We start from the raw sequence: 23,513 nt of genomic DNA on the forward strand, positions 1-23,513 counted from the left end.
AAGCTTCCTGAAAAGAATCCGAGGAGACATTTGTCCCGAGAGGACATACCAAAGGCCAACAGACACGAAAAGATGCTCAACGTCGCTGCTCACCAGGATCGAGACCCAGTGCCTCGCCACCTCACGCCTGCCAGGCGGCGATCAGCAAAAGACAAGAAGCGCCCAGAGCTGGCGAGGATGCGGGGAAGGGGCCTCGTGCGCTGGGGGGTGGGGAGGATGTAAATTGGTGCTGCCGCCATGGAGACTCCTAAAAAAATTAAAACTAGGACCAGCCCCAGCCATTCCAGGTCTGGGTGTTTACGCAAGAAAATGAAAACACTGATTGACAAGATATACTCGCCCCTGTTCACTGCAGCGTCAGTTACAGCGGCCGAGGCTGGGAAGCAGCTGGGTGTCCCCAGAGCCGAGCGGATGAGGATGTGGGACAGGCGTACAATGGACGCGACGCAGCAGTGACAGGCAGGGACTCTCACCGTGTGCAACAGCGCGATGGGCCAGCGGTGCTGCGCTGAGAGAAGTAAGTCAGACAGAGGAAGACAAACCCCTTATACTTTCCCTCCTGCATAGAGTCACACACAGTAAATGAACAACACAGAGCAAAGTCACAGACACAGAGAACAAGCTGATGGTTGCCAGATGAGCAGTGTGTCTGCCCACCGTAGTCTAGGAAACACACACACACACACACACACACACACCACACGCACACACACACCACACACAGACACACACACACACCACACATACCACACACACACACACACACACACCACACGCACACACACACCAAACACACCACACGCACACGCACACACAGACACACACACAGACACACACACCACAAACACAGACACACCACGCACACACACCACACATACACACATACACACACACACCACACACACACCACACATATACCCACACACACCACACACACACACACACACCACACATACCACACACACACACACACACACACCACACACACACACACACCAAACACACCACATGCACACGCACACACAGACACACACACCACAAACACAGACACACCACGCACACACACCACACATACCACACATACACCCACACACACCACACACATACCACACACACACATACCACACACACACCACACACACACACATATACACACCACACGCACACACACACATACACCACACACAGACACACACACCACAAACACAGACACACCACATACACACACACACCACACACATACCACACACACACACACACACACCACACACATACCACACACACACACACACACCACACGTGCACACGCGCGCACGCACACACACACACACCACACACACACCACACACACACACACACCACACACACCACACACACACACACCACACGTGCACACGCGCACACACACACACACACACACACCACACACACACCACACACACACACACACACACACCACACACACACACACACACACACACACCACACACACACCACACACACCACACACCACACGCGCACACACACACCAAACACAGTGAATAAAAGCCCGATTCCGCCCGGACTTTGCTGGGTGAGTGAAGGGGGAATGTTGGTGTGGACTGAAGGCCCCTTTGGTGTAACTGCCTCCCTTCGCCCCGGCCAGAGCCTGGCTGCCGTCCTGTCCTCCTCATCACCTGCTGGTCATCTCAGTCCCCTGGCCCCAGCCCCTCCCGGGCGTGGACCCCTCACTTTCCTGCCGAGAGGCGCCCCAGCCCACGCTGGCCACCCCCCACGGGAGCCCTCTCCACGGGGCCCTCTCCACGGGAGCCCTCTCCACGGGAGCCCTCTCCACGGGGCCCTCTCCACGGGGCCCTCTCCACGGAGCCCTCTCCACGGGGCCCTCTCCACTTGCCGGGCTCACACTTCAGGCCCCATTGCTCCGAGGGGAAAGGAAAGGAGGAGGGAAGAGGCGGGAAGAGGCCTCCTCCGGCCGGGCTTTGTCTCAGAAAGTCACGCCCAGTGCGCTGGCCTCTGCGAGGACCGATCCTCTCGCTCCCACAGGACGCGGGGCTTCTCCTCCCTCTCAGGTGGCCCTGTGCTCGGGGGGCCGGGTTTCCAGGGCTGGGGGTCTGGGTGGAGACAGACCAGGCTTTGGGGGGAGTGGACGCGGTGCCTGGGGAGGGCTGGGCAGGGCCTGGGCCTTTGGAGAGAGGCCTGCTGTGCTCTCCTTCCTTCCTTCCTGAGACCATGGGCCCCGCCTGTGCCTTGGAGATAAAGGCCCAGTCTAAGCACAATCACAGCCTCTGGGCGCTGTCTGGGAGGACAGCCTCCCCCAGCCTCTAGTCCCCCAGCCTCTGGTCCCCCAGCCTCTGGTCTCCCAGCCTCTATCCCCCAGCCTCTGGTCCCCCAGCCTCTAGTCCCCCAGCCTCTGGTCCCCCAGCCTCTAGTCCCCCAGCCTCTAGTCCCCCAGCCTCTGGTCCCCCAGCCTCTATCCCCCAGCCTCTAGTCCCCCAGCCTCTAGTCCCCCAGCCTCTGGTCCCCCAGCCTCTAGTCCCCCAGCCTCTGGTCCCCCAGCCTCTGGTCCCCCAGCCTCTATCCCCCAGCCTCTGGTCCCCCAGCCTCTAGTCCCCCAGCTTCTAGTCCCCCAGCCTCTGGTCCCCCAGCCTCTGGTCCCCAAGCTTCTAGTCCCCCAGCCTCTGGTCCCTCAGCTTCTAGTCTCCTAGCCTCTGGTCCCCCAGCCTCTGGTCCCCCAGATTCTAGTCCCCCAGCCTCTATCCCCCAGCCTCTAGTCCCCCAGCTTCTAGTCCCCCAGTCTCTGGTCCCCCAGTCTCTGGTCCCCCAGCCTCTAGTCCCCCAGCCTCTGGTCCCCCAGCTTCTAGTCCCCCAGCCTCTGGTCCCCCAGCCTCTAGTCCCCCAGCCTCTGGTCCCCCAGCTTCTAGTCCCCCAGCCTCTGGTCCCCCAGCCTCTAGTCCCCCAGCCTCTGGTCCCCCAGCCTCTGGTCCCTGCCCTGGCTCCAGGACTCAGCTACTCACGAGGAAAATGTTTTTCTTTTAGTTTTTACATTTTTTTGTTAACCCTCATCCGGGGATATTTTTCCATTGATTTTTAGGGAGAGTGCAATGGGGAGGGGGAGACAGAGAGAGAAACATGGATGTGAGAGAAACACATCGATGGATTGCCTCCTGCATGTGCCCTGACCAGGGCTCAGGCCGGGGAGGAGCCTGCAACCAAGGTAGGTGCCCTTGACCGGAATCGAACCCGGGACCCTTTGGTCTACAGGTGGATGCTCCATCCACTGAGCCACACCGGCCAGAGCAGCCTGACTGTTCTTGAGCTTCAGGCAGGGGAGTCGCACAGCAAGTGCTCTTGCCTGTCTGTGAGCGGTTGCTGGTGTTCACATCTTGGCTGCTCACGGGGAATTGAACGAGCCAGGCCATGGACTCCAATGAAAAGGATGTTATGGCCCAGCCGTCGTGGCTCCGTGGTTGAGCATCAGCCGGTGAACCAAGGGGTCATGGTTCGAGTCCTGGTCAGGGCACATGTCCAGGTTGCTGGCTCCATCCCCATTAGGGGGCGTGCAGGAGTCAGCCAATCGATGAATCTCTCTCATCTGTTTCTATCTTTCTTTCTTTCTTTTTTTTTTTATCCTCACCTGAGGATATTTTCCCATTGATTTTTAGAGAGAGTGGAATGGGGAGGGGGAGACAGAGAGAAACACCGATGTGAGAGAGACACATCGATTGGTTGCCTCCAGCATGCCCCGGACCAGGGCCAGGAGCCTGCAAGCCATGTGCCTTTGAGGGGAATCGAACCCGGGACCCTTCAGTCCGCAGGCCGACGCTCTATCCACTGAGCCACACCAGCCAGGGCCGTTTCTCTCTTTCTATCCCTCTCCCTTCCTTCTCTTTAAAATTTAATAAAAACATATTAAAAAAAGAAAAGGGGCGCCGAGACCGGTTTGGCTCAGTGGATGGAGCGTCGGCCTGCGGACTCAGGGGTCCCGGGTTCGATTCCAGTCAGGGGCATGTACATTGGTTGCGGGCACGTCCCCAGTGGGAGGTGTGCAGGAGGCAGCTGGTCGATGTTTCTCTCTCATCGATGTTTCCAGCTCTCTATCTGTCTCCCTTCCTCTCTGTAGGGAATCAATAAAATATATTAAAAAAAGAAAAAAAAAGAAAAGGGGGATTGCAGGCCCAGCACTGCGGTCTGTCAGCCTGGCGCACGGGGGAGGGGGAGCGAGCGGCTTCTAAGGGCCCCTCGGTTAGGATTTTGCCTTCCGTTGGCTCTACCAGAAACCCCTAAACTGGGCCACAGGCTGGGGACCCTGCTGCCCTCTGGCCCCTCCGTGACCCGCGGGGCTGGCCCCGCTGCTGGGGGCAGTGGCCACTGCGGGCATCCAGGCCTTGGGGCTGGGGGACAGTGGGAAGCAGAGGCTCCATCCGGCCCCGTGGCCTTGACCGCAGCAGTCTGTGGCTCCCAAGGGCTCTCTTGGCGCTGCTCTCGTCCCGTCTGCCAGGCCCTCTTACTGTGTCAGAGTTCTGCCCCCAAAACTGAAACTGCTTTCCAGGCGCATCCTCCTCCCCGGCTGCTCTGCCCTGTGACCCCGGCTGCCCGCTCCCTGCTGACTCACCCTCCTGCCACCTCACCTCCGCTGGGCTCCACCTCAGCCTCAGCCGCAGGCCAGGCCGGCTCCTTCAACCACTCCCCTCCCCTCCGGGCGGCTGGGCGGGCGGCAGCTGCAGTGGGGCCTCCCCTGTTCAGACCTCCCAGGCGAATCCCTGGGCTCAGACCCCCAGGGCTGTCCTCTCCACACCCTCTCCTCCCCGGTGCCCCATCCTACTCCAGCGGCCCCTACACCGCCTCCCCTGCTGGCTCCGGGGATGCAGCACCCTTTCCAGGACATTTCCCCACAGCCCTGAGAGGGAGGCAGTGTTGTACCCATTTCACGGATGACAAACTGAGGTGAGAGAGAGAGAAAGGACGTTAGAGGACAGGCAAGGTCGGAACCCGGGAGGCCACGCACCATCCACGTGCAGCAGCCTGTTTCTTTGCCGAAGGTTGGCATGTCCACCCGAGCTCTCCGCCCCCGAGGTCGGTGTGTGGTCCTGCCCCAGCCTTCATGTCGCTGTGGCATCTCAGTCACCAAGCCAGGCCTGGTCAGTTCACCAACGCTGTTCCATTTACTCCCCCCACCCCCGCCCCCGCCCAGTCCCTACACCCACCCTGCTACTTCCTGTCTCCATGAAGGAGACTCGCAGGGACCCCCGTAAATGGAACCCTGTAGTATTTGTCCTTTTGAGTCTGGCTTATTTCACTCAGGACAATGTCCTCGAGGTTCATTCATGCTGTGGCAGGTGTGAGAATGTCCCTCCTTTTTTTTTTTAAAATATATTTTTATTGATTTGGGAGAGGAAGAGAGAGAAACATCAATGATGAGAATCATCGATTGGCTGCCTCCTCCATGCCTCCTATTGGGGATCGAGCCCACAACCGGGCATGTGCCCTTGAACGGAATCGAACCCAGGACCCTTCAGCCCGCAGGCCGACGCTCTATCCACTGAGCCACACCAGCCAGGGCGGAATGGCCGTCCTCTTTAAGGCTGATTAACATGCCATTGTACCCAGAGATCGCATTTTGCTTCTCCATGTCTCCCCCGATGGGCTCCGGGGTTGCTTCTGCTTCTGGCTCGGGTGATTACGCTCCTCCGAACCGGGCGTGCGAGTGTCTGTTGGAGTCCCTGCTTCCAGTTCTTTCGGGCTTGAATCCAGCTGGGGACTTGCTGGGCCTCACGGTCATTCGAGGGGCACGGCTGTGGGGGCGGGGTGGAGCTCGAGGGAAGGTGGCCGGCGTCTGGGAAAGGCTCTTGGGTTTGCAGACATCCTCTCCCAGGGAGAGCTGAGCGCCCGCGGGCGTCTGGGGCCTGCGGCCTTGGGTGAGAGACGCTCACATCCTGACGACCTGCGCTGAACTCAACGTTTCCCTCCGGGGTGAGCGTGAGCAGCAAACCCCGGGGCCTGTGGCTTGGTCCCCGAGGCGCCACCCAGGACTTGAGACCATGTTACACTTCCTGCGGCAAATCAGGTTCCCGTCGCAGGGCTCTCCGACCCGACCGCCCTCGTGCTGCCAGGGAAGGAGCTCAGGGGAGCACAGGCCCGCATGCACGTAAACAACACGCCGGCGGCTCGACCTCCATCGCCCTCGCATCGCTGGTGCTTTCTCCGCACGTGGAGGGGTCCGAAGTGGCCAAAAGCCTCGTTGGGATAAAGTGGGGAGGACGCTGGCTGCAGCCCTGGCAGCCGCCTTGCGACCCGGGGCTCAGCCAGAGGCAGAGCTGACGGTGAGGACGGATGAGCAGAGGGAGTCCCCGGTCATTCCCGGGAACCGCAGAGGGAACTGACCCTGGGAACTCCCTCCTCAGACTCCTCGCTTCTTGCCGTAACCGAGGGCCTTGTTTAAGCCGTTGAGTCAGTTTCCTTTTCTTTTCTTTTGCATTAAAGGCATCATGACTGAAAGAGGGGGTTTCCAGAGGGTCCTGCCATGGTCTAGGGCAGTGGTTCTCAACCTTCTGGCCCTTTCCTTACAGTTCCTCATGTGGTGACCCAACCATAAAATTATTTTCGTTGCTACTTCATCACTGTCATGTTGCGACTGTTATGAATCGTCATGTAAATATCTGATATGCAGGATGGTCTTAGGCGACCCCTGTGAAAGGGTCGTTCGACCGCCAAAGGGGTCGCGACCCACAGGTTGAGAACCGCTGGTCTAGGGTGAGCGGGCGAGGACGTGCAGAAAAGCGCCCGGCGGGGCCGTGACGTCCGGCACAAATAGAAGTCCCTCTCCTCGGGGCGGCCGCAGCCCCCTCCTGGGGTGCAGGGCCTGTCTAGGGGGCAAGCTGTGCAACCCCAGGGGAGGGGAGCAGGTGGGCTCCCGGGAGGCGTCCTCACACAGGCACCCGGGCCACTCGGGAGAGAGACTCAGCCCACACTCCCGGGCCTCACTTCCTCCCCCAGGGACCCCCTGCAGACTGGCCTCTTGTTCTCGCCCCAAAACTGCCCTCGTCCCCACTCAAGGAGCCATCAGTGCCCTAGACCCTTGCAGGGTCCCGGACACACGTTGGGTGGGGTAGGGAGGGGCTGACAGTGCCGGCCCGGGGCCCGGAGCAGGCAGATAGGTTTCCCAGGTCTCCATCTGAGCAGTTCCACTACCCTGGCTCGTGTCGCCAGCACAGCCCGAGATGCCATGCTCTGTGGGCAGCCCCAGCTGCAGGCTCTCTGGGCAAGCAGTCCGGTGCTGGTCTGGGGGCCCCCTCTCTGCTTAGCCGTGGTCGGCAAACTGCGGCTTGCGAGCCACATGCGGCTCTTTGGCCCCGAGTGTGGCTCTTCCACAAAATACCACGTGCGGGCAGGCACGTACAGTGCGATTGAAACCTCGTGGCCCATGCGCATAAGTCGGTATTTTGTGGAAGAGCCACACTCAAGGGGCCAAAGAGCCGCGTGTGGCTCGAGAGCCGCAGTTTGCCAACCACTGGCTTAGGGGACTGCGGGGTCTGGAGTCCGGGAGGTCGGAGGGTCAGGGAGGATGGAACCAGGACAGGCCCAGAGGCAGGGGAGGGGGACGGTCTGGCCTCCGGGCCTCTCTGACTCCCTCTCTGTCTCCGCAGGCCTGACCTGGGTGTCTCAGCCCGGCACAGGGACACACACAGCCTTGCCCACTGGGGCGGCAGGAGGCAAAAGAGCAAAGTCACTCCTAGTTGCTGGGGTGCCGGCATCTGTAACCCATGGGACATCCCTCCAGTCCCCAAGCTCTGCTCCGGCCTCCAGGGGCGCCCAGACCTGTGCTGCCCAGTATGGTTGGCACTAGTCACATGTGGCTTTGCCCATTTCAGTTAGTTCTGGTGAAGCCAAACGGAAAGTCAAAAGTGCCAACGCTGCCTCTGTGGGTGCTCAGGGAGCAGCCAGGAGCCTGCCCAGAGGAGGTGGTGAGGTCGAGTGGGTCCTTAGGACGAGCAGGGCTTGGCAGCTGGAGGGACAGGGAAGGGAGTGGCAGGCGACAGGAACAGCATGTGCAAGGCACGGAGGCTGGGAGCAGCCGCCGTGTGGATGGGGGTGAGTGAGTGAGGGGCAGGGGAGGGGACACAGGAGATGGGAGGCTCTGGGCCCTGGGCCCTGGGAGGCCGGGGACAGGGTTAAGCTGAAGGGGCAGGACCAGACCTGCACTGAGGAAGCCATGCTGCCTGGGGCTGGATGGAGGCCTGAGGATGGTGGAAGCGGCTGCACAGGAGGGAGAGCCCTTCTTGTCATTCTCGCCCTGAGCCCCGGGGGCTGGTCACACACTCAGAACCCGCTGAGCTGGGAAGAGCGGCCCTTGATCTGCAGCTGAGCCTGGAGCTGAGGGCACTGGCGGCAGAGAGGGCCCGTGAGGGCGCGGGAGGAAGGCGACCATGAGGCCTCCATGCAGCACGGGAGTTAGGGGACCACGAGGGCCCATGGAGACGTGGGAGGAAGGCGACTTCGCCATTTGACAGACGGAGCTGAGGCCGAGCCGCCTGTGCTGCTGAGGTTTTGGGGCCCTGGAAGCCCCGTCACAGGTGCAGCGCCTGGCGCAGGAGTGGGGTGGCGGCCGGTGGGGGAGGCTGAGGCCTGGCACCAGCCAGCAGCCTCTCCATGGCCCAGGATTGGCCTGCTCCTGGCAAGGACACGTTGGCAGGCTGTTGGCAGGCCGGGGTTCCGCCGGGTGCTAATGTCCTCTTAATTAGCCGGGTGCTTGCCAGGCACCCGCCACCGAGGCTCAGTGCGAAGCCTGCCAGGCCTCGGAGGGACCGGCATCGGCCGGGCTGTGGGTGGGTGGGTGGCCAGGAGGCCTCGGAGCTGCCTGCAGAGGCCACTCAGGTCCCCTCGGGCGTCGCCATCCAGGAGGAAGACAGAGAAAGGATTTCTGGGGTCACAGGGATTTTGAGTAACAGCCACAGGGCAGGCCAGATGGCACCCCTTTGCTCCGGCGGAGCCGACTCCACCCCGCTGAGCTCCTGTTCCCCCAGCAGAGCACCGCCTCCTCCAGGAGGCCCTCCTGGAGCTCATGGTAACTCTGAGGTCCCCCCCCCAAGACAATAGCTCATCATGGGGGCCCCTCAGGCTTGGTTCCTGCCTTTGAGGGGCTACAGTTTAGGGACAGGGGTGAGGGTCACAAATCTCCTGGCAAATCTGATGAGAGCCATGAGCCTGGGTCCTGAAAACTGCACGTCTCTCCTTAAAGCTCGGCCAGAGCCTCTGGTCTATCCATGCCTCAGTTTCCCTATTTGTAACCGAAGACTCTGAAGCCAGTGATTGGCAGGGATGCCTGCAGAGATGGGGTGATGGGTGTGGCCTGGATGGCACAGCTGGCAGGCCCCGCGGGCAGCAGGGAGCCGGGCCTGCCAGGATCCACCCTGGACTCCGCTCTTCCCACGTGGGGCTCCCGCAAGGGGCACAGGCTGTACCAGGCTGCGCTGAGGGCACCGCGGAGGCAGCAAGACCACAAAGACCCATTCACAGGCCCGGGCCCGGGCCGTCGTTATGGGGGACTGAGCGAGGACGTCTGTGCAGCTGGGACGTGGCTAACGCTCTGGCCCCTCACGCTGACCTGCGCGGAGCTTGTCTCCCTTGCAGAAAAGGGAAACTGAGGCTCGGAGCGGAGAGGACGCGCTCCACACAGCCTCTGAGGGATGCTGGCAAGAAGCACCCAGGACGACGTCACGCTCTCAGAGACAGAGGCTGCGAGGGGCCCACGGAGACAGGTGCGGGCGAGGGTGCGGGCGTCTCGCGGGGACACTGAGAGGCAGAGCCAGCGTGAGCCTCAGAGCTGGTGTGAGGGGGCCCAGGAAGGAGCAGGTGTCGGACACCCCGGCCGGAGACTCAGGAAGGTGCCTGAGAGAGGGGGGCAGCCACAGCAGCCGCCCCAGCTCGCCAGCCACGTCTGGTTGGGCTGTGAGCACACAGTCGACAGCTGAAGGCCGGGGTTCCAGTCCTGCTTCGATCACTCCCAGCGGGGAATGTAGTTGCATTCCTTTTCCTCTTCTTCGAGATAGAGCGATTTTTAATTATGGTAAAATTCACATGACATAAAGCGAACTATTTCCAAGTGCACGGTTCTGTAGCGTTTAGCACCTCCACAGCGCTGTGCGGTCACATCTACCGCAAACATCCCTGCCCCGAAGGAACCTCCCATCAGGCAGTTGCTCCCCCTCCCCCAGGTGCGCCATCTGCTTCCTCCTGTTTCTTCTCTCCGTCTCCTCATCTGGGAACAGGGTGAGGGAGGTTTGTGGGAAGCGCAAGTGGATATGGCCCCTGCACAGCGCCTGCAATTCTCCTGGTTGCCAGTGATTTGGGAGAGGAGGCCCAGGTGAGAGGCCCCCGCTGGGCCCACAGCCCTCGCCCCAGGATCAGGTCGGAAGCACAGCAGGAACCCACAGGCCCCGAGAAGAATGGGGCGGAAGTAGCCATGGTGACAGGGGGTCACTGGGACGAATGGCCAAGGCATGGGAGCAAGATGCACAGCAAAAACACCCAAGCCAAAGCCGAAAAAACAAAACAGAAATCTTCAGAAACAGAGCTTTGCCTTTCTATATCTAAGTACCTATCAATATCGCCTATGTAGCTGTCAATCAATCAATCAATCAATCAGGAAACTGCCTGTCTGCACCACCCGGGTTCCCTCCTTGCCTTCCCCAAGTCTCCGTGACACTGGACACTTCCGTGTCCGGCGAGGCCACACGGTCCCGTCTGCAGGCCCCGCCTCGGGTCCCTCTGGGGAGGAGGGACACCAACGCTATTGTTCCGGCCCCACAGGAGCCAAGGCAGCACCTGAGCCGCCCTGGAACCAGGGCGTGGCGGCGGCCAGGCCGAGCCGCTCCTGGGCTGGCCACTGGGCAGCCTGCTGCCTGGTCTGGGAGGGAAATGAGGCCACCGGGAAGGGCTGATCAGCCAGCTCTGAGGCCAGTTTCCTGAGCCTTGGAGACGGAGCCCCCCTCTCTCCAGCGGGGCCGCCTCGGAGAATTCCGTGCCCACTGCAGGTGAGCAGGGCTGTCCCACAGGAAATCTCAAGGTGATCCTGGCACAACGCCAAGGACGGGGGCCGAGCCAGGTGGCCTTGGCACTTAACGGCCACGGACAGAGCACAGTGAGCGCCCCATCACCAAAGGCCTTCAAGTAAGACTGGGCAGCTTTAGGTTTTTATGTGGCGCATGGGCCACGGCTGGGCAGAGGGAAGCACAGAGAGCATTGGTTTGTGGTTGAGGGTTTCACTGTTGGGGGGGGGGGGGTGTTCTGGCCAAGGCAGGACATCAGCAGCAGCCACCCAAGTGTCAACGCACATGGGGCAGTAAATGAACCCGGCCCGGCGGGCAGCGGAATATTACGCAGCCGTGAAAAAGAACAAGGAAGCCGCTTACGCACTGAAAAACTGTGCGAAGACACACCAGGTAATAAAAGCAGGTGGAAATACTGTTTAAAATGGAGAGAAGAAAGATAAGAATAAGAAACAGAGCCACGCTTGCTTGTGTTTGTGTAAAGAAAGAAAAACACAAAAAACAAGTGTAACAGCGGTACCGAGGCGGTGGCGTGGGAATGGGGAGGGGGAATGAAGGCCTTTTTACAGTCTTGGAGTTTCGAACTACGTCAGCGGTTCTCAACCTGTGGGTCGTGACCCCCCCTTTTTTGGGGGGGGGTTGAACGACCCTTTCACAGGGGTTGCCTAAGACCATCGGAAAACACATATATAATTACATATTGTTTTTGTGATTAATCACTATGCTTTAATTATGTTCAATTTGTAACAATGAAATTGGGGGTCTGAAAGGGTCACAGCATTAGGAAGGTTGAGAACCACTGAACTACGTGAACGTACTGTCTATTTGGAAACAATCTGGCTCGCGGCACTCTCCAGCCATGCCGCCAACACCCAGTCTGGCACCCCACAGCCGTCCCTAAATGCCTGCTGTTACTCAGCCCCCTCACCTCTGAGCCTGGTAGCGGCCAGATGCTCGGGGTCTCCCGCACGAGGTCTTCCTGGGTCCTGAGAGTGGTCAGAGCCAGTGTCTGAGAGGCCTCAGGGACGCTCTGCCCAGCTGAGTGGGGATTTATATCTCTTCTACAAAAGGAGAAACGGAGGCTCAGAGAGGTTAAGTAACTTGCCAAAGTCACACAGCCAGTGAGATCCTGAGTTTCAACGTGATTTCCCAGGATCCAGAGGGTGTGCTTTGTGGGAGGGATGCTATGGGGGTGCCCACGGGGGCCCAGGCCCTGCCAATAAACCCACAAAGCTGAGAAGGTCACACCTCCTGCCCCTGGAGGAGAAAACACCCTGGAGGGGGTTCCTGGGGTTCTCAGAAGACCAGTGCAGTGCCCTCTGCTTTCGCCTGAGACCTCGTGGGCAGCCTGTGGTCACACTGGCATTCCAGGGGCCTGGCTGGCATGTGGGGAATGTCCCGGCAAAGGCCTTGCCCTTCGGGGAGGCTGGGAAAAGGGAAGTGCTCCTGGACCGGGTGAGGCGCGGGCTGCAGGGAGTCCCCTTTGGAGGGTGGAGAGTTGGGGTCCTGGAGGAGGAGGGTGTCACCCCTCCCTGTGCTGGCTCCGCGTCCTCTGACGGCCTCTGACGTGGGGGTCTCGGGTATGAAATGGAAGGCACACTGGCCCGAGAGGCGGGACTGGGCTCAGACCTTCAGGGCTGCCCCGCCCAGTAAGAGGCCACACTGCTCACCCACTGCCCCGGAGGCCACAACCCGCGGCTGCTGCTGGCCACTGCCACGGACACCTATTGGGGCGGCCAGGCTGGGTGGTGCCGGGGCCACTGGGAGCTGGTCTTCAAGGCAGTGTCCCCGGAGCGAGGCCTCGGGGAACCCCACCCCCCTCGCTGGAGGGCCTGACTGCAAGGCCAGGGCTGGGTGAGTTGGGGTCTGCAGACCCCTCCCCAGCTCCTGGCCCGCCCGCCCTCCACCCTAGGACCCACAGGCCCTCGCAGGGGCTTCTGGCGGCTCCTTCAAGGCTCTGCTCCAAGGCCACCTCCTCCAAGCAGCCTCCGGGCCGCCTCCACCCCGTCCAGCGTCTCCCCACAACCTCAAACCTGGCCCGAGCTTCCACCCCGCTAGGCTTGGGGTCGGGGCCTCCGAGGGGTCTGGGCTCTGAGCGAGTCCTGAGTCTGCGGCGCTGCGGGGGCCCGGGCATTGGGGGGAAGGATGGCGGCCGAGGTGGGGGGCCACAGAGGCCCGCGGGGCAGGAGGAGGGGACACGGCGAGCCGGGCCCGCCACCCGCGCCCCCGGGGCCCCGGAGCTGCAGAGCCGGCTCCCGCGGCCGCGAGCCCCCTCCCACGCCGAGCCCCGCAGCGAGGGGGCGGGGCCTGGCGGCGTGACGTCACCCGCCTATAAAGGGGCCGGGGCGCGGGCGGCTTTGTGCAGCGCTGCGGCGGAGCGCGCGGGACCGCGGTCGGGAACAAAGAGCCGGGCGCTGCCGCGGGGACCCGCCACCGACCGCCGGGCCGCGCCGCGCCGGGGCCTGCCGCCCGCCGCCACCATGACCGCCAACGGCACGGCCGAGGCCGTGCAGATCCAGTTCGGCCTCATCAACTGCGGCAACAAGTACCTGACGGCCGAGGCGTTCGGGTTCAAGGTGAACGCGTCGGCCAGCAGCCTGAAGAAGAAGCAGATCTGGACGCTGGAGCAGCCGCCCGACGAGGCGGGCAGCGCGGCCGTGTGCCTGCGTAGCCACCTGGGCCGCTACCTGGCGGCGGACAAGGACGGCAACGTGACCTGCGAGCGCGAGGCGCCGGGCGCCGACTGCCGCTTCCTGATCGTGGCGCACGACGACGGCCGCTGGTCGCTGCAGTCCGAGGCGCACCGGCGCTACTTCGGCGGCACCGAGGACCGCCTGTCGTGCTTCGCGCAGACCGTGTCGCCGGCCGAGAAGTGGAGCGTGCACATCGCCATGCACCCGCAGGTCAACATCTACAGCCTGACCCGCAAGCGCTACGCGCACCTGAGCGCGCGGCCGGCGGACGAGATCGCCGTGGACCGCGACGTGCCCTGGGGCGTCGACTCGCTCATCACGCTGGCCTTCCAGGACCAGCGCTACAGCGTGCAGACCGCCGACCACCGCTTCCTGCGCCACGACGGCCGCCTGGTGGCGCGCCCCGAGCCCGCCACGGGCTACACGCTCGAATTCCGCTCCGGGAAGGTGGCCTTCCGCGACTGCGAGGGCCGCTACCTGGCGCCGTCGGGGCCCAGCGGCACGCTCAAGGCGGGCAAGGCCACCAAGGTGGGCAAGGACGAGCTCTTCGCCCTGGAGCAGAGCTGCGCCCAGGTCGTGCTGCAGGCCGCCAACGAGAGGAACGTGTCCACGCGCCAGGGTGAGTGGGGACGCCGCCCCCGCCGCCCCCCACCCCCGTCCCTGCACAAAGCGCACCCCAACCCGGGCCTCCCAGCCTCCCGCCCTTTCTCTCCTGCGGCGCCGCCGCAGTCCCGAGCGCTGCCCGGTGCGCCCCCACTAGGCGCCCCGGCCGCCGCGTCCCGCCCGGGGACTGGCGCTCCGGCCCGAAGGAGGGGGCGAGGGGTGGGGCTTTGCCCAGCTCCGCGCGCCGCCGCACCACCCCCACCCTGGCCCCTGGTTTGCGCCGCCCCGGGTGCCATTCTCCGACCCCCCGGCCCAATCCGGGTTCTCCCCACGCGCGCTGATCCCTCGGATCGGCCGGCCCAGCCTTGGGGAGGGGACACCCCTCGCCCATTTCCTCGACCCCCTCCTCGGGTCAGCGGACCTTTAGCTCAAGGGCGGAGGCGAGGGTCGTCACACGCCCGCTAGCGCCCCCGACCCCCTCGGGCCGCCTTTCGAGGGCGGGAGGGAAGGCTTTCATCTCCGCGGGGTGCTCTCCGCCTCCCCGCCCTCCCGGCCTTTCTCCACCTCCTGCGGTCGGGAGGGGTCGGCCTCCGCTGGTGTGAGGCCCCCGGGGTCTGCCCTTCCCCCCGCCCTCCTCCTGCGCCTGCCCTCGCTCGAGGCCGCGGCCTTTGTGAACAGGGGGGCGGGCTCCTCGGCAGGGACCTCCCTCGCCCCCTTTGTCCTGCTCGGCCTCTGCAGATGGGAAAACCAGATGCGCCGGCGGGGGAGGGGAGTCCGCTTTCTGCGGGTCCCCCCTGCGGAGCACTTCCCCCACGCCCCGCGGCCCGCCAGGCACCCCGCCCTGCGCCCTGGGCTTCTCCGGGCTGGGGCGCACTGCTCCGTGGTCGTCCGAGGGCAGCTGAGCGCCAGCCCGGAGCCCGCTGGCAGCCCCCACCCCCGAGGGAACCCACCCGAGACCCCGGCCTGCAACTGGCTGCAGGTCCCTGCTTCCTCCCCCGGGGCCTCCCGCTGACCGGGCCGTTTCCTAACCAGAAGTGAGCCCCCCCTTTCCTCCTCAGATCCCCTCCTTCCCTCCTCAGATCCCCCCTTCCCTCCTCAGATCCCCCCCTTCTGGCGTCCCTGCCCCTTCGGTGAAGAAGGCGTTGGTTCCTGGCAGCAGAGGCCCCACTGGAGGGACCTGAGGGGTCTTGCTCCCCCGGATGGAGTAGCTGGGTGGAGCCCAGCCAGTGCCCCCTCCTGCGGGGCTGCCTTCCTGCCGCCGGCCACTCCTGCCCTCCCCCCTGGGGGTGGGTGAGGCCCGGAGAGGTGAGGCCTGCTGCCTGCCCACAACTGGGAAGAGGCTGCAGAACTGGGTCTTTTTGACTCTAGAGTGGGCTCTTATCTGCACCCCCTGCCGCCCAGCCTCGGGCACACGTGGCTTCCCGTCTGTTCTCACTGCGCTGGGTGGGGCAGGTCTCCCACTTGTTCAGCAGACAATGAGCCCCTGACAAGTGAGACAGGCTGAGGCCTGAGTGGTGAGCAAGTGGGCATGTGGTGGACTGTTCCCTGGGGGCTGATGCTCTCACGGGGAGACACCAGCATCCCAGAGGGCAGGCAGAGGCCTGGGGTCCAGGAAGTATATCAGGATTCCAGATTATATTTGGGGGGGGGGGGCTTTCTGAGACAGGCGCTTGGGCTGCCCTGAAGGCTGCGTACAAGGTAGCTCAGGTGTGTGGCCCGGTGTTGCAGCACAGCCTGTGCAAAGGCCCCGGGGCAGGGAAGGGCCGAAAGCCCAGCTGAGCTTGCTGTGGCAGCCACGGGCCAGCCTGGACAGATGCCCGCTCCTCTAGGAAAGCTCCCTGGGGTGTCATGATGTGATTCAGGCTGATGGGGCGAAGCAATTGGAACTTGGGCCAAGAGAGGTGTGTTGGCTCATCTGTGAGTTTAGGGGAACATGGAACTGGGGGTGGGGGCTTTGGGGCCTGCTATTGGGGCTCTGTCGGCTTCAGATCTTGGGGTCTTAATCCTGTTCTCACGTGAGCTGACCCTGGGTCTTTGGGGGCGGGTGAGGAGGACCAAAGGACCCAGCGCTGGCATCGGGGGTGGGGGTGTCTGCAGAGGCCATTTTGGACAGGCCTGCGTGGCAAGGAGGCAGCGCCCGACATACACACACACACACACACACACACACGCACACATGCACACAAGCACACATGGAAAGGCAGCCAGGAAGGAGGAGGATCCTGGGCTGGTGGCTGAGGGATGTGAATCATCCCCAGGCCTTCAGCTGCCTGGTGGGGGTGGGGTGCTCCCACGGAAGCTGCAGCCTGCTCTCCTGCCTCAGTGTCCCCATCTGTAGGGCTGGCTCCAGGCTGCCCTGCGCACATTGTCAGCCAGCCTTTATATCACAGTTCGGGGCAGGGTTTGCCACCAGGGAGTGGGGGCCTGGCAGGTGGCATGCGTCTATCCCAGGTCCTGGGGAGCCATGTGGCTGTGATCACAGGTGAGGACGTGGCTTGGGCAGGGGTGGAGGGTGGCAAGGGCCCTCTCCTTGGGAGCCTCACCTGCCCTGGGCTCCAGCCAAACCCTGGGCAGTGCCTCATTTTCAGCTGGACCCGCAGCCTCCTTGCGGCTGCCCGCTGCGCCTGGGGACTCCGCGCTAAGGAAGTGCCTGGTCCCAGCCGCTCAGAGGCGAGGCTGGCTGGCTGAGGAGGGCTTTGCAGGATGTAGAAGAGTTCTCACAAGGTGGGGCATGTCAGGCCCAGGGATGGCTTGAGCCAGGGTGGAGGAGGCATTTGAAGTGCTCAGGTATCGGCAGGAGTGACCAGAAAGAAGGGAAGGGAGGGGAGGGGCGGGGGGATGGGGCCAGGATGCTTCCAAACCCCTCCCCTAAACTGAGTGAGATTGGGGGAGTTCCCTGGGAGTTTGAGAACCGCTAAGGCTGGAGGGGGTGGGGGTGGGGGCCAGGGTGGTGTCAGGCAGGGAGGGGGTGGGGGACCCAGGTGTCTGGGGCTCTGGAGGAAGGGGGTGGGTGTGCCCATGGGCTCCATGGAGCCCCATACCCTGCCTCGCCAGGGCTCCTATGGCCTATGACTCAGGTTTTCTATGCTGCTGTTGATGTAAAGAAAAATCCCAAAGAAAACCCTGTTTCCATGGCAACCCAGCTCCAATTAGAGACTCCAAGGCCAAGAGGGGCCTTTCCTTGCCTGGGCCTGGCCTTGGAGCCGGGAGGGGCCTTGCTGGATCGCGGAGGGGCGGTAGCCCCCCTTCCCCCACCCCTTCCTGTTGGGGTTGGAAGACCTGGTGTCTACGTGGCACCAGGCCCCAAACCCTCTCAACCTCCGGCAGAATGGAGGCGGGCCCTCTGCCAGGCAGAGCGCAGCTGAGGCGGAGACGAGGTGTTCCCCACGGCGCCCGCCTGGCCCCGCTCTGGGGCCCTCGCTGGCGGGCCTGGGCCTTTTCATCAAACCTGGTCACCCCGGGTGTGGGGTCTGAGTGGGGAGCAGATGGCGGGCACGGCCCTGGGCGTGGAATGTGCACGGCCGAGCCTCCCTTTGTTCCTCTAGGAAGGAGGATGCAGTGACCACTCCGTGGCCCGAGCCCACGTGTGCCCACACCCACTGTCCACAGAGCGGAGGGCAGAGGGCCCGGCAGGAGCCTGAGTGCCCACCTTCCCTCGTAGAGCCGCCAGGGCCCAGTACTTTCCCTCTGGGTGACCTTGGTCAAGGACACCACCTCCCTGCCTCATTGGTGCTGTGAAGGTCCCCACCCATTGGTGCTGGTGTGGGGCATGTCATTGGGTTGAGAAGGGGTGGACACCTTTCAGGCCCTCGGAGTGGCGGCTGGAGACCTAAGGGTGGGTCCCCGGGAGGTGCGCTCAGACCCCGGCCCCGCCAGCCCCCAGGTTCCTGGTCTGAAGGGACACCCATCACCATGGTCCTGACTTCAATAAAGGCATCAAGGCCCAAAGGTAACACCCTGAGCCCTGGGCAGACTCCTGTGGCTGCGGTTCTTAGAGCCCAGGGCGCCTGGGGATGTGAATTTGTTCTGTTGGGACAAATGCAAAACGATGCAGATCATATGGAAATCGAGATGTTCAGGGGGCGTAGTGTCCGCAGGGAGGCCAGGGTCCCAGTGCTGCGGGGAGCTTGGGAAGATGTGTGGCTTCGTGTTTACGCGTGTGCGAGCTCCCTAACTTCCTGAGAGTCAGCCTCAGGTTCCAGTCTGGGGAAGGAGGGCGTGGCCTTGGCCACCGGCCCCCCAGGAGCGGCACCGCCACCCTCTCCCTCTGTCCTCTGCCCCTCTGTTCGCATCGTCATGATTTTTGGTTGTTTTTAAAGCAGATCCCCAGCATCAGGGCATTTCATCTTGAAACGTTTGTAAAATGAGGCCTTAACCACCAAATGATGAACAATTAACCCTTCATATCTCATCGAGGGCCATGGGACGGTTTCCGATCGGCTCCGGAATGTCTTTCTAGTTGGTTTGCCGGAAGGTGTCGGTTCTGTTGTCAGAGAAAGTGACACGGACAGGATGCAGCCGGCTTGCCCGGCTCTGTCCTTGCGGTTCGGTGCCCCCGGCGTTGGTGGGAGGAGGGCAGGCGTGGGTACCAGCTGGAGGCTCTCCCCGCAGGTATGGACCTGTCGGCCAATCAGGACGAAGAGACTGACCAGGAGACTTTCCAACTGGAGATCGACCGCGACACCAAAAAGTGCGCCTTCCGCACCCACACGGGCAAGTACTGGACGCTGACGGCCACCGGGGGCGTGCAGTCCACCGCCTCCGCCAAGTAAGTGCCCGGGCCGCCCGTCACTGCCCGCGCTCGCAGCGGCCCTTCCTGGGGGACCGGGCCTGGGGCTCCACCTGACTGTCCCGCCTCCCCCAGGAGTGCCAGCTGCTACTTTGACATCGAGTGGCGCGATCGGCGGATCACACTGCGCGCGTCCAATGGCAAGTTTGTGACGGCCAAGAAGAACGGGCAGCTGGCCGCCTCGGTGGAGACAGCAGGTAGCTGCCTGAGGGTGCCCCAGACCCCCCTCCCTGTGGGGTGCAACCGGTGGTCACTCACCAACACCCCTGAGGCCTGCCCTGTGCTGGGCGTCCCCCAAACTCCCTGCCAGCCTCACCCCCAGGGCTGGCTGCAGGGCCACCCCAGGTTCCCACTCTCTGAGCGTCCCAGCCACACCCGCATGAGCTCACGCCCCTCCTTCCTGGGCCAGGGGACACGGAGCTCTTCCTCATGAAGCTGATCAACCGCCCCATCATCGTGTTCCGCGGGGAGCACGGCTTCATCGGCTGCCGCAAGGTCACGGGCACCCTGGACGCCAACCGCTCCAACTATGACGTCTTCCAGCTCGAGTTCAATGACGGCGCCTACAACATCAAAGGCAGGTTCTCCTGGGGGCGGTTGCTGGGTGGGCCCCAGTGTCCGGGCCGAGGAGAGTCGTTGTCCTCCTCCACCCCGTCCGAGGCGCTGTCTCTGGGGCTCAGCCTGGCCTCCCTGTGACTGGGCTTGGGCCATTCCAAGCTCCAGAGGGCAAATGTCTTGAGGCCACTGGTGACCCTGGATCGGAGGGAGACTTCCCAGCCCCCCCCGGACCGGATGGGGCAGGAGGAGCCAGGTTCCGGAAAGGATGGGCAGGGGAGGACGCACCCTGAGTTATGGGACCAAAACCCTGGATGGGTGCGAGGGAGGCTTGGGTGGAAGCGGAGAGTGCAGGGTGGGGAACAGAACGGGGCCTGACAGGGTCTCCTCCTCCCCCCAGACTCTACAGGCAAGTACTGGGCGCTGGGCAGTGACTCCTTGGTCACCAGCAGCAGTGACACCCCTGTCGACTTCTTCTTTGAGTTCTGCGACTACAACAAGGTGGCCATCAAGGTGGGCGGGCGCTACCTGAAGGGGGACCACGCGGGGGTCCTGAAGGCCTGTGCGGAGACCATCGACCCTGCCACACTGTGGGAGTACTAGGCCCCGCCCCCGCACCCCCGTCCCCCCACTCCCCGCCCGCTAATTCCTCTCCAGGTGGCGCCGCCAGGGTGGCGAGCCCCTTGCCTTTCCTACGGTGTCCCCCCTGCTGCCCTGCGTGGCCTCTCCCGGGCGGTCAGCGCTGCGGCCTGGCCCTTAGCAGGACTGGGGACCCTCCGCCCTCTCTGCTGTGGGCGAGGCTGGCACCTCTTCTGACCTCAGACAACTCTGAGCCTTATTTCCCCAAAGTGGCTGAGGAGCAGTGGGGGCTAGAGCCCTGGTGTGCGGGGGGTTTAACTGGAATCTCCTGCCCCTCCCCCCAGCCGAGGTTCCCCCCAACTCCCCAGGGGCGGGGCCCTTGCCCCAAGCCCTTCGGTGGCCCCTCGGGAGGAGCGCCTGCAGGGCCGGGGGCTGAACCAGAGTGCCCGTCACCTGTCCCCTCCGCACGGAGAGGACTGCCCTGCCCTGCACGTCCCCTGTGCTCCGGGGACCCTGCCCTTGTCTCTCTCACCCTGGCCAAACTGGAAGCAGAAAATGACCAAATCAGTATTTTTTTTTTTAATAAAATGTCATTGTTGGAGGTGGCGCAGGCAAGCCTCGGGCAGCATCTCCAGGCCTTGGTGCCTCTGCTCTCGCTAGTGGTGGGGCAGGGAGGGCACCTCCCCAAACCCAGAACCTGCCTCCACCTCCCAGGGGTGCTCACTGGCCCTGCCCCCCTGCCCTCCTGCCCCCCAGCCAGAGCCTCCAGCCAGCATATTGGTGCTCCTTGTCTGACTGGATTCTGGGTCTCGGGGTGGGATGAAGCCGGGTGTCACCCTCAGCTGGGAGCCTGTGAGGAGACACCCAGCCCTGACCCTGGGCTCCCAGCCGCACCCCTGCCAGCCCCCCACCCCGTCCGCCATGCATCTCACTCTGGGTGTCTTGGTCTTTTATTTTTTTGTAAGTGTCATTTGTATAACTAAATGCCCATGATAGTAGCTTCAGACTGGAAAGAGCAAATAAAATAACACAAAACCAGCACCGAGGCGGCCTGTGTGTGTCGGATGAGAGCCGCGGGGAGGGGCGGGCCAGGACACCTCCGGGGACAGAGGACCCTGCAAAGGGATGGTCTGTCCCTGCAATGGGGTCTGACTTCCTGGTTCCTCCATGTCCTGCCTGGGGCCTGAGGCCGGGGCAGGAGGCTTTGCGGTGGCCTGCACCTGCACGTTTAGAGCGTAGCCATCAAGCCAACAGCGAACCAGGTGAGCACACCCGCCCAGGCAGGTGGCCTTGACTGGAACTCGAAGGGCCAGGCCCTTCAGTGATGCAGGAGGGCCTGTTCCAAGGGGCCCCGGCCCCTTCCAGCGGGCTGTCTGGTGGCACAGGGCCTGGGCTGGTGGGCTGGATGGCCCAGCTTGCCAACCAGGTGAGTCCCTCCATCACAGCAGGATCCTGGCCCAGCTCTGGGTGGGAGAGAGGCCTTTTCCCACCTGTAGTTTCCAGGTGTAAGGGGAGACCTGGGTCCTGAGGCCACGGTGACCACCACGTGGCCAGCAGCGGGGACGCCTGGCAGATGACTCTGGGCTGGCCCTTCTGTCATTTAATCCAGGGCACCCCTTGGTGGGGGTGCTGGGTACCCATCTTACTGAGGGCCAAAGCAGCAAGACAACCTTCCGTGTGGAACAGGGTGACACGTGCGTGTGCAATAAGGCGGTGGTTGAGGAGGGACAGGGACAGGGATGTGCGGTGCAGGGTTGGGGGGTGGGGGTGTAGGGGGGATGAGGGGGAAGGGAGGGGAGGGCACTTGGGGCTCCGCCAGCCTGGAGCCGCCTGGTTCCCACTTCAATGCGGGAGCAGTCAGCGGAAGCACTGATTGGCTGCTGATGACGAAACTGAGATGCCTGCGCTGTGATTGGTGGTCCCTGGGGGAGTCTGGAGATTGACAGGAGCAGATGGGGGCTACAAAGGGATGCTGGGCCTCCAGCTGTGTCCTGGCGGCCAACCCGCGCCCGTTAAAGCCGGGCTGGAGGCCAGGAGCGGCTCAGTGACGTGGAAGGAACAGCTGCATGTTCCAGGCCTGGGGGTGCGGGACGGCGGGAAGGGGTTCGTTTGGGGTGGGGACCCCAGTCGGGCACTTGTACATCCTGCGGGTGAGGTAGCTCCCTGCGGTGCCAAGGGCAGGAATGGCCTGTCCGGGGATGTCCCCAGGGTCCCCTCTTACATCCCCGAGGCAGGTACTGACTACTGTTAATTCTGCAGAAATGGCTCCTGTGCGTTGGGAGGCTGTGGGTCCCCGAGGGAGCAGGAGGCGCAGGTTTATGGGGGAGGCGCAGGGAACCCACTGCCCAGTTGAACGGCGCCTTCCCAGGGTCCAGCCCAGGCTGGTGCCCCTCAGTGGCGTGTGCTCAGGTGTGTGGACAGATGTGCACCGTGTGCAGGGCGTGGGCGTGGCCTCCACGCTCAGGAGTCCTGTGTGGGGCTGGTGCAGTCTCAGACGCACCAGGCAGGTCAGGGGGACAAGCACTTTGTCCCCAAGGAGCCGCCCGCAGTGGTGAGGGACCACAGCCTGCGGATGCTCAAGGGCTGAGCGGGCCCTGGGAGGGTTTTAAGGGCAGCGAGAAGGGAGCCCCACATTTCTCCCTCGCTCCTCACCTGCCCGCCCAGGCCGGCACTTGCCTATCTCATTCTCAGCCCGCAGCCCAGCCGAGGCTGGGATTACCTGCTGTGCAGCGGGAAGGCACGGTTATGGGTGTGGGGAAGGCGCAGAGCTGGGGGTCTGCACACATGCAGAGCCCACAGGGAAGATTCTGGATACCACACCCCAGGACAGCCTGGGCGGACTTTCCCTGACCACAGACTGCTGGCCCACGCCCTCTCCTGAGGGTTTTAACGGGCACCTTCACGGCCAAGCCACAATGTGCTGATGGAGAGGAGGCGACTAGAGAAAATGGTTCGCCCCCTGAACCCTGCGGGAGAGGGAAGACGCGGGTGGGGAGGCGGACGCGGACGAGAAAGGGATGTTGAGAAGGCTGCTGGGGAGCCTGGCGGGAGCTAGTTCACACCCGCCTCGCTGAGCTGCGTGAGGATGAGGCCCGCACACCCGGTTTCCCAGTTTTGTGAAACGTATTGTATCATCATAGGAAAAACCACACAGGAAGGAAATGCATTCAAACTATCAGCAAAAAAAACTTACCAGCAGTTACTTTAAGACTAAATCCTCACCTGAGGTGAGAGCGAGGTGCGAGGGAA

The 23,513-nt window shown here is 63.0% G+C and overlaps 1 protein-coding gene across 1 annotated transcript; it reads left to right on the forward strand.

Moving 5' to 3' along the window:
* The first annotated feature begins 13,442 nt into the window (after positions 1-13,442).
* Positions 13,443-21,305, forward strand: FSCN1 (fascin actin-bundling protein 1). The gene is made up of 5 exons (XM_070414308.1): positions 13,443-14,357; positions 18,953-19,109; positions 19,206-19,327; positions 19,540-19,707; positions 20,086-21,305. The coding sequence occupies exons 1-5, from the start codon at positions 13,526-13,528 to the stop codon at positions 20,286-20,288; spliced, it is 1,482 nt and encodes a 493-aa protein (XP_070270409.1). The 5' UTR covers positions 13,443-13,525; the 3' UTR covers positions 20,289-21,305.
* The last annotated feature ends 2,208 nt before the right edge of the window (positions 21,306-23,513 follow it).

This window comes from Myotis yumanensis, unplaced genomic scaffold, assembly GCF_028538775.1.
Source record: "Myotis yumanensis isolate MYYU_CA2020_CCGP unplaced genomic scaffold, mMyoYum1.0.hap1 SCAF_5, whole genome shotgun sequence".
Classification (NCBI taxonomy): Eukaryota; Metazoa; Chordata; class Mammalia; order Chiroptera; family Vespertilionidae; genus Myotis; species Myotis yumanensis.

What these genes read in the sequence shown, in the direction of transcription:
- FSCN1 (XM_070414308.1), top strand. Translation starts at nt 13,526, where the DNA reads ATGACCGCCAACGGCACGGCCGAGGCCGTGCAGATCCAGTTCGGCCTC. An exon ending in GAACGTGTCCACGCGCCAGG is followed by an intron (nt 14,358 to 18,952) that starts GTGAGTGGGGAC and finishes CTCTCCCCGCAG; the next exon opens with GTATGGACCTGTCGGCCAAT. An exon ending in CAGTCCACCGCCTCCGCCAA is followed by an intron (nt 19,110 to 19,205) that starts GTAAGTGCCCGG and finishes CGCCTCCCCCAG; the next exon opens with GAGTGCCAGCTGCTACTTTG.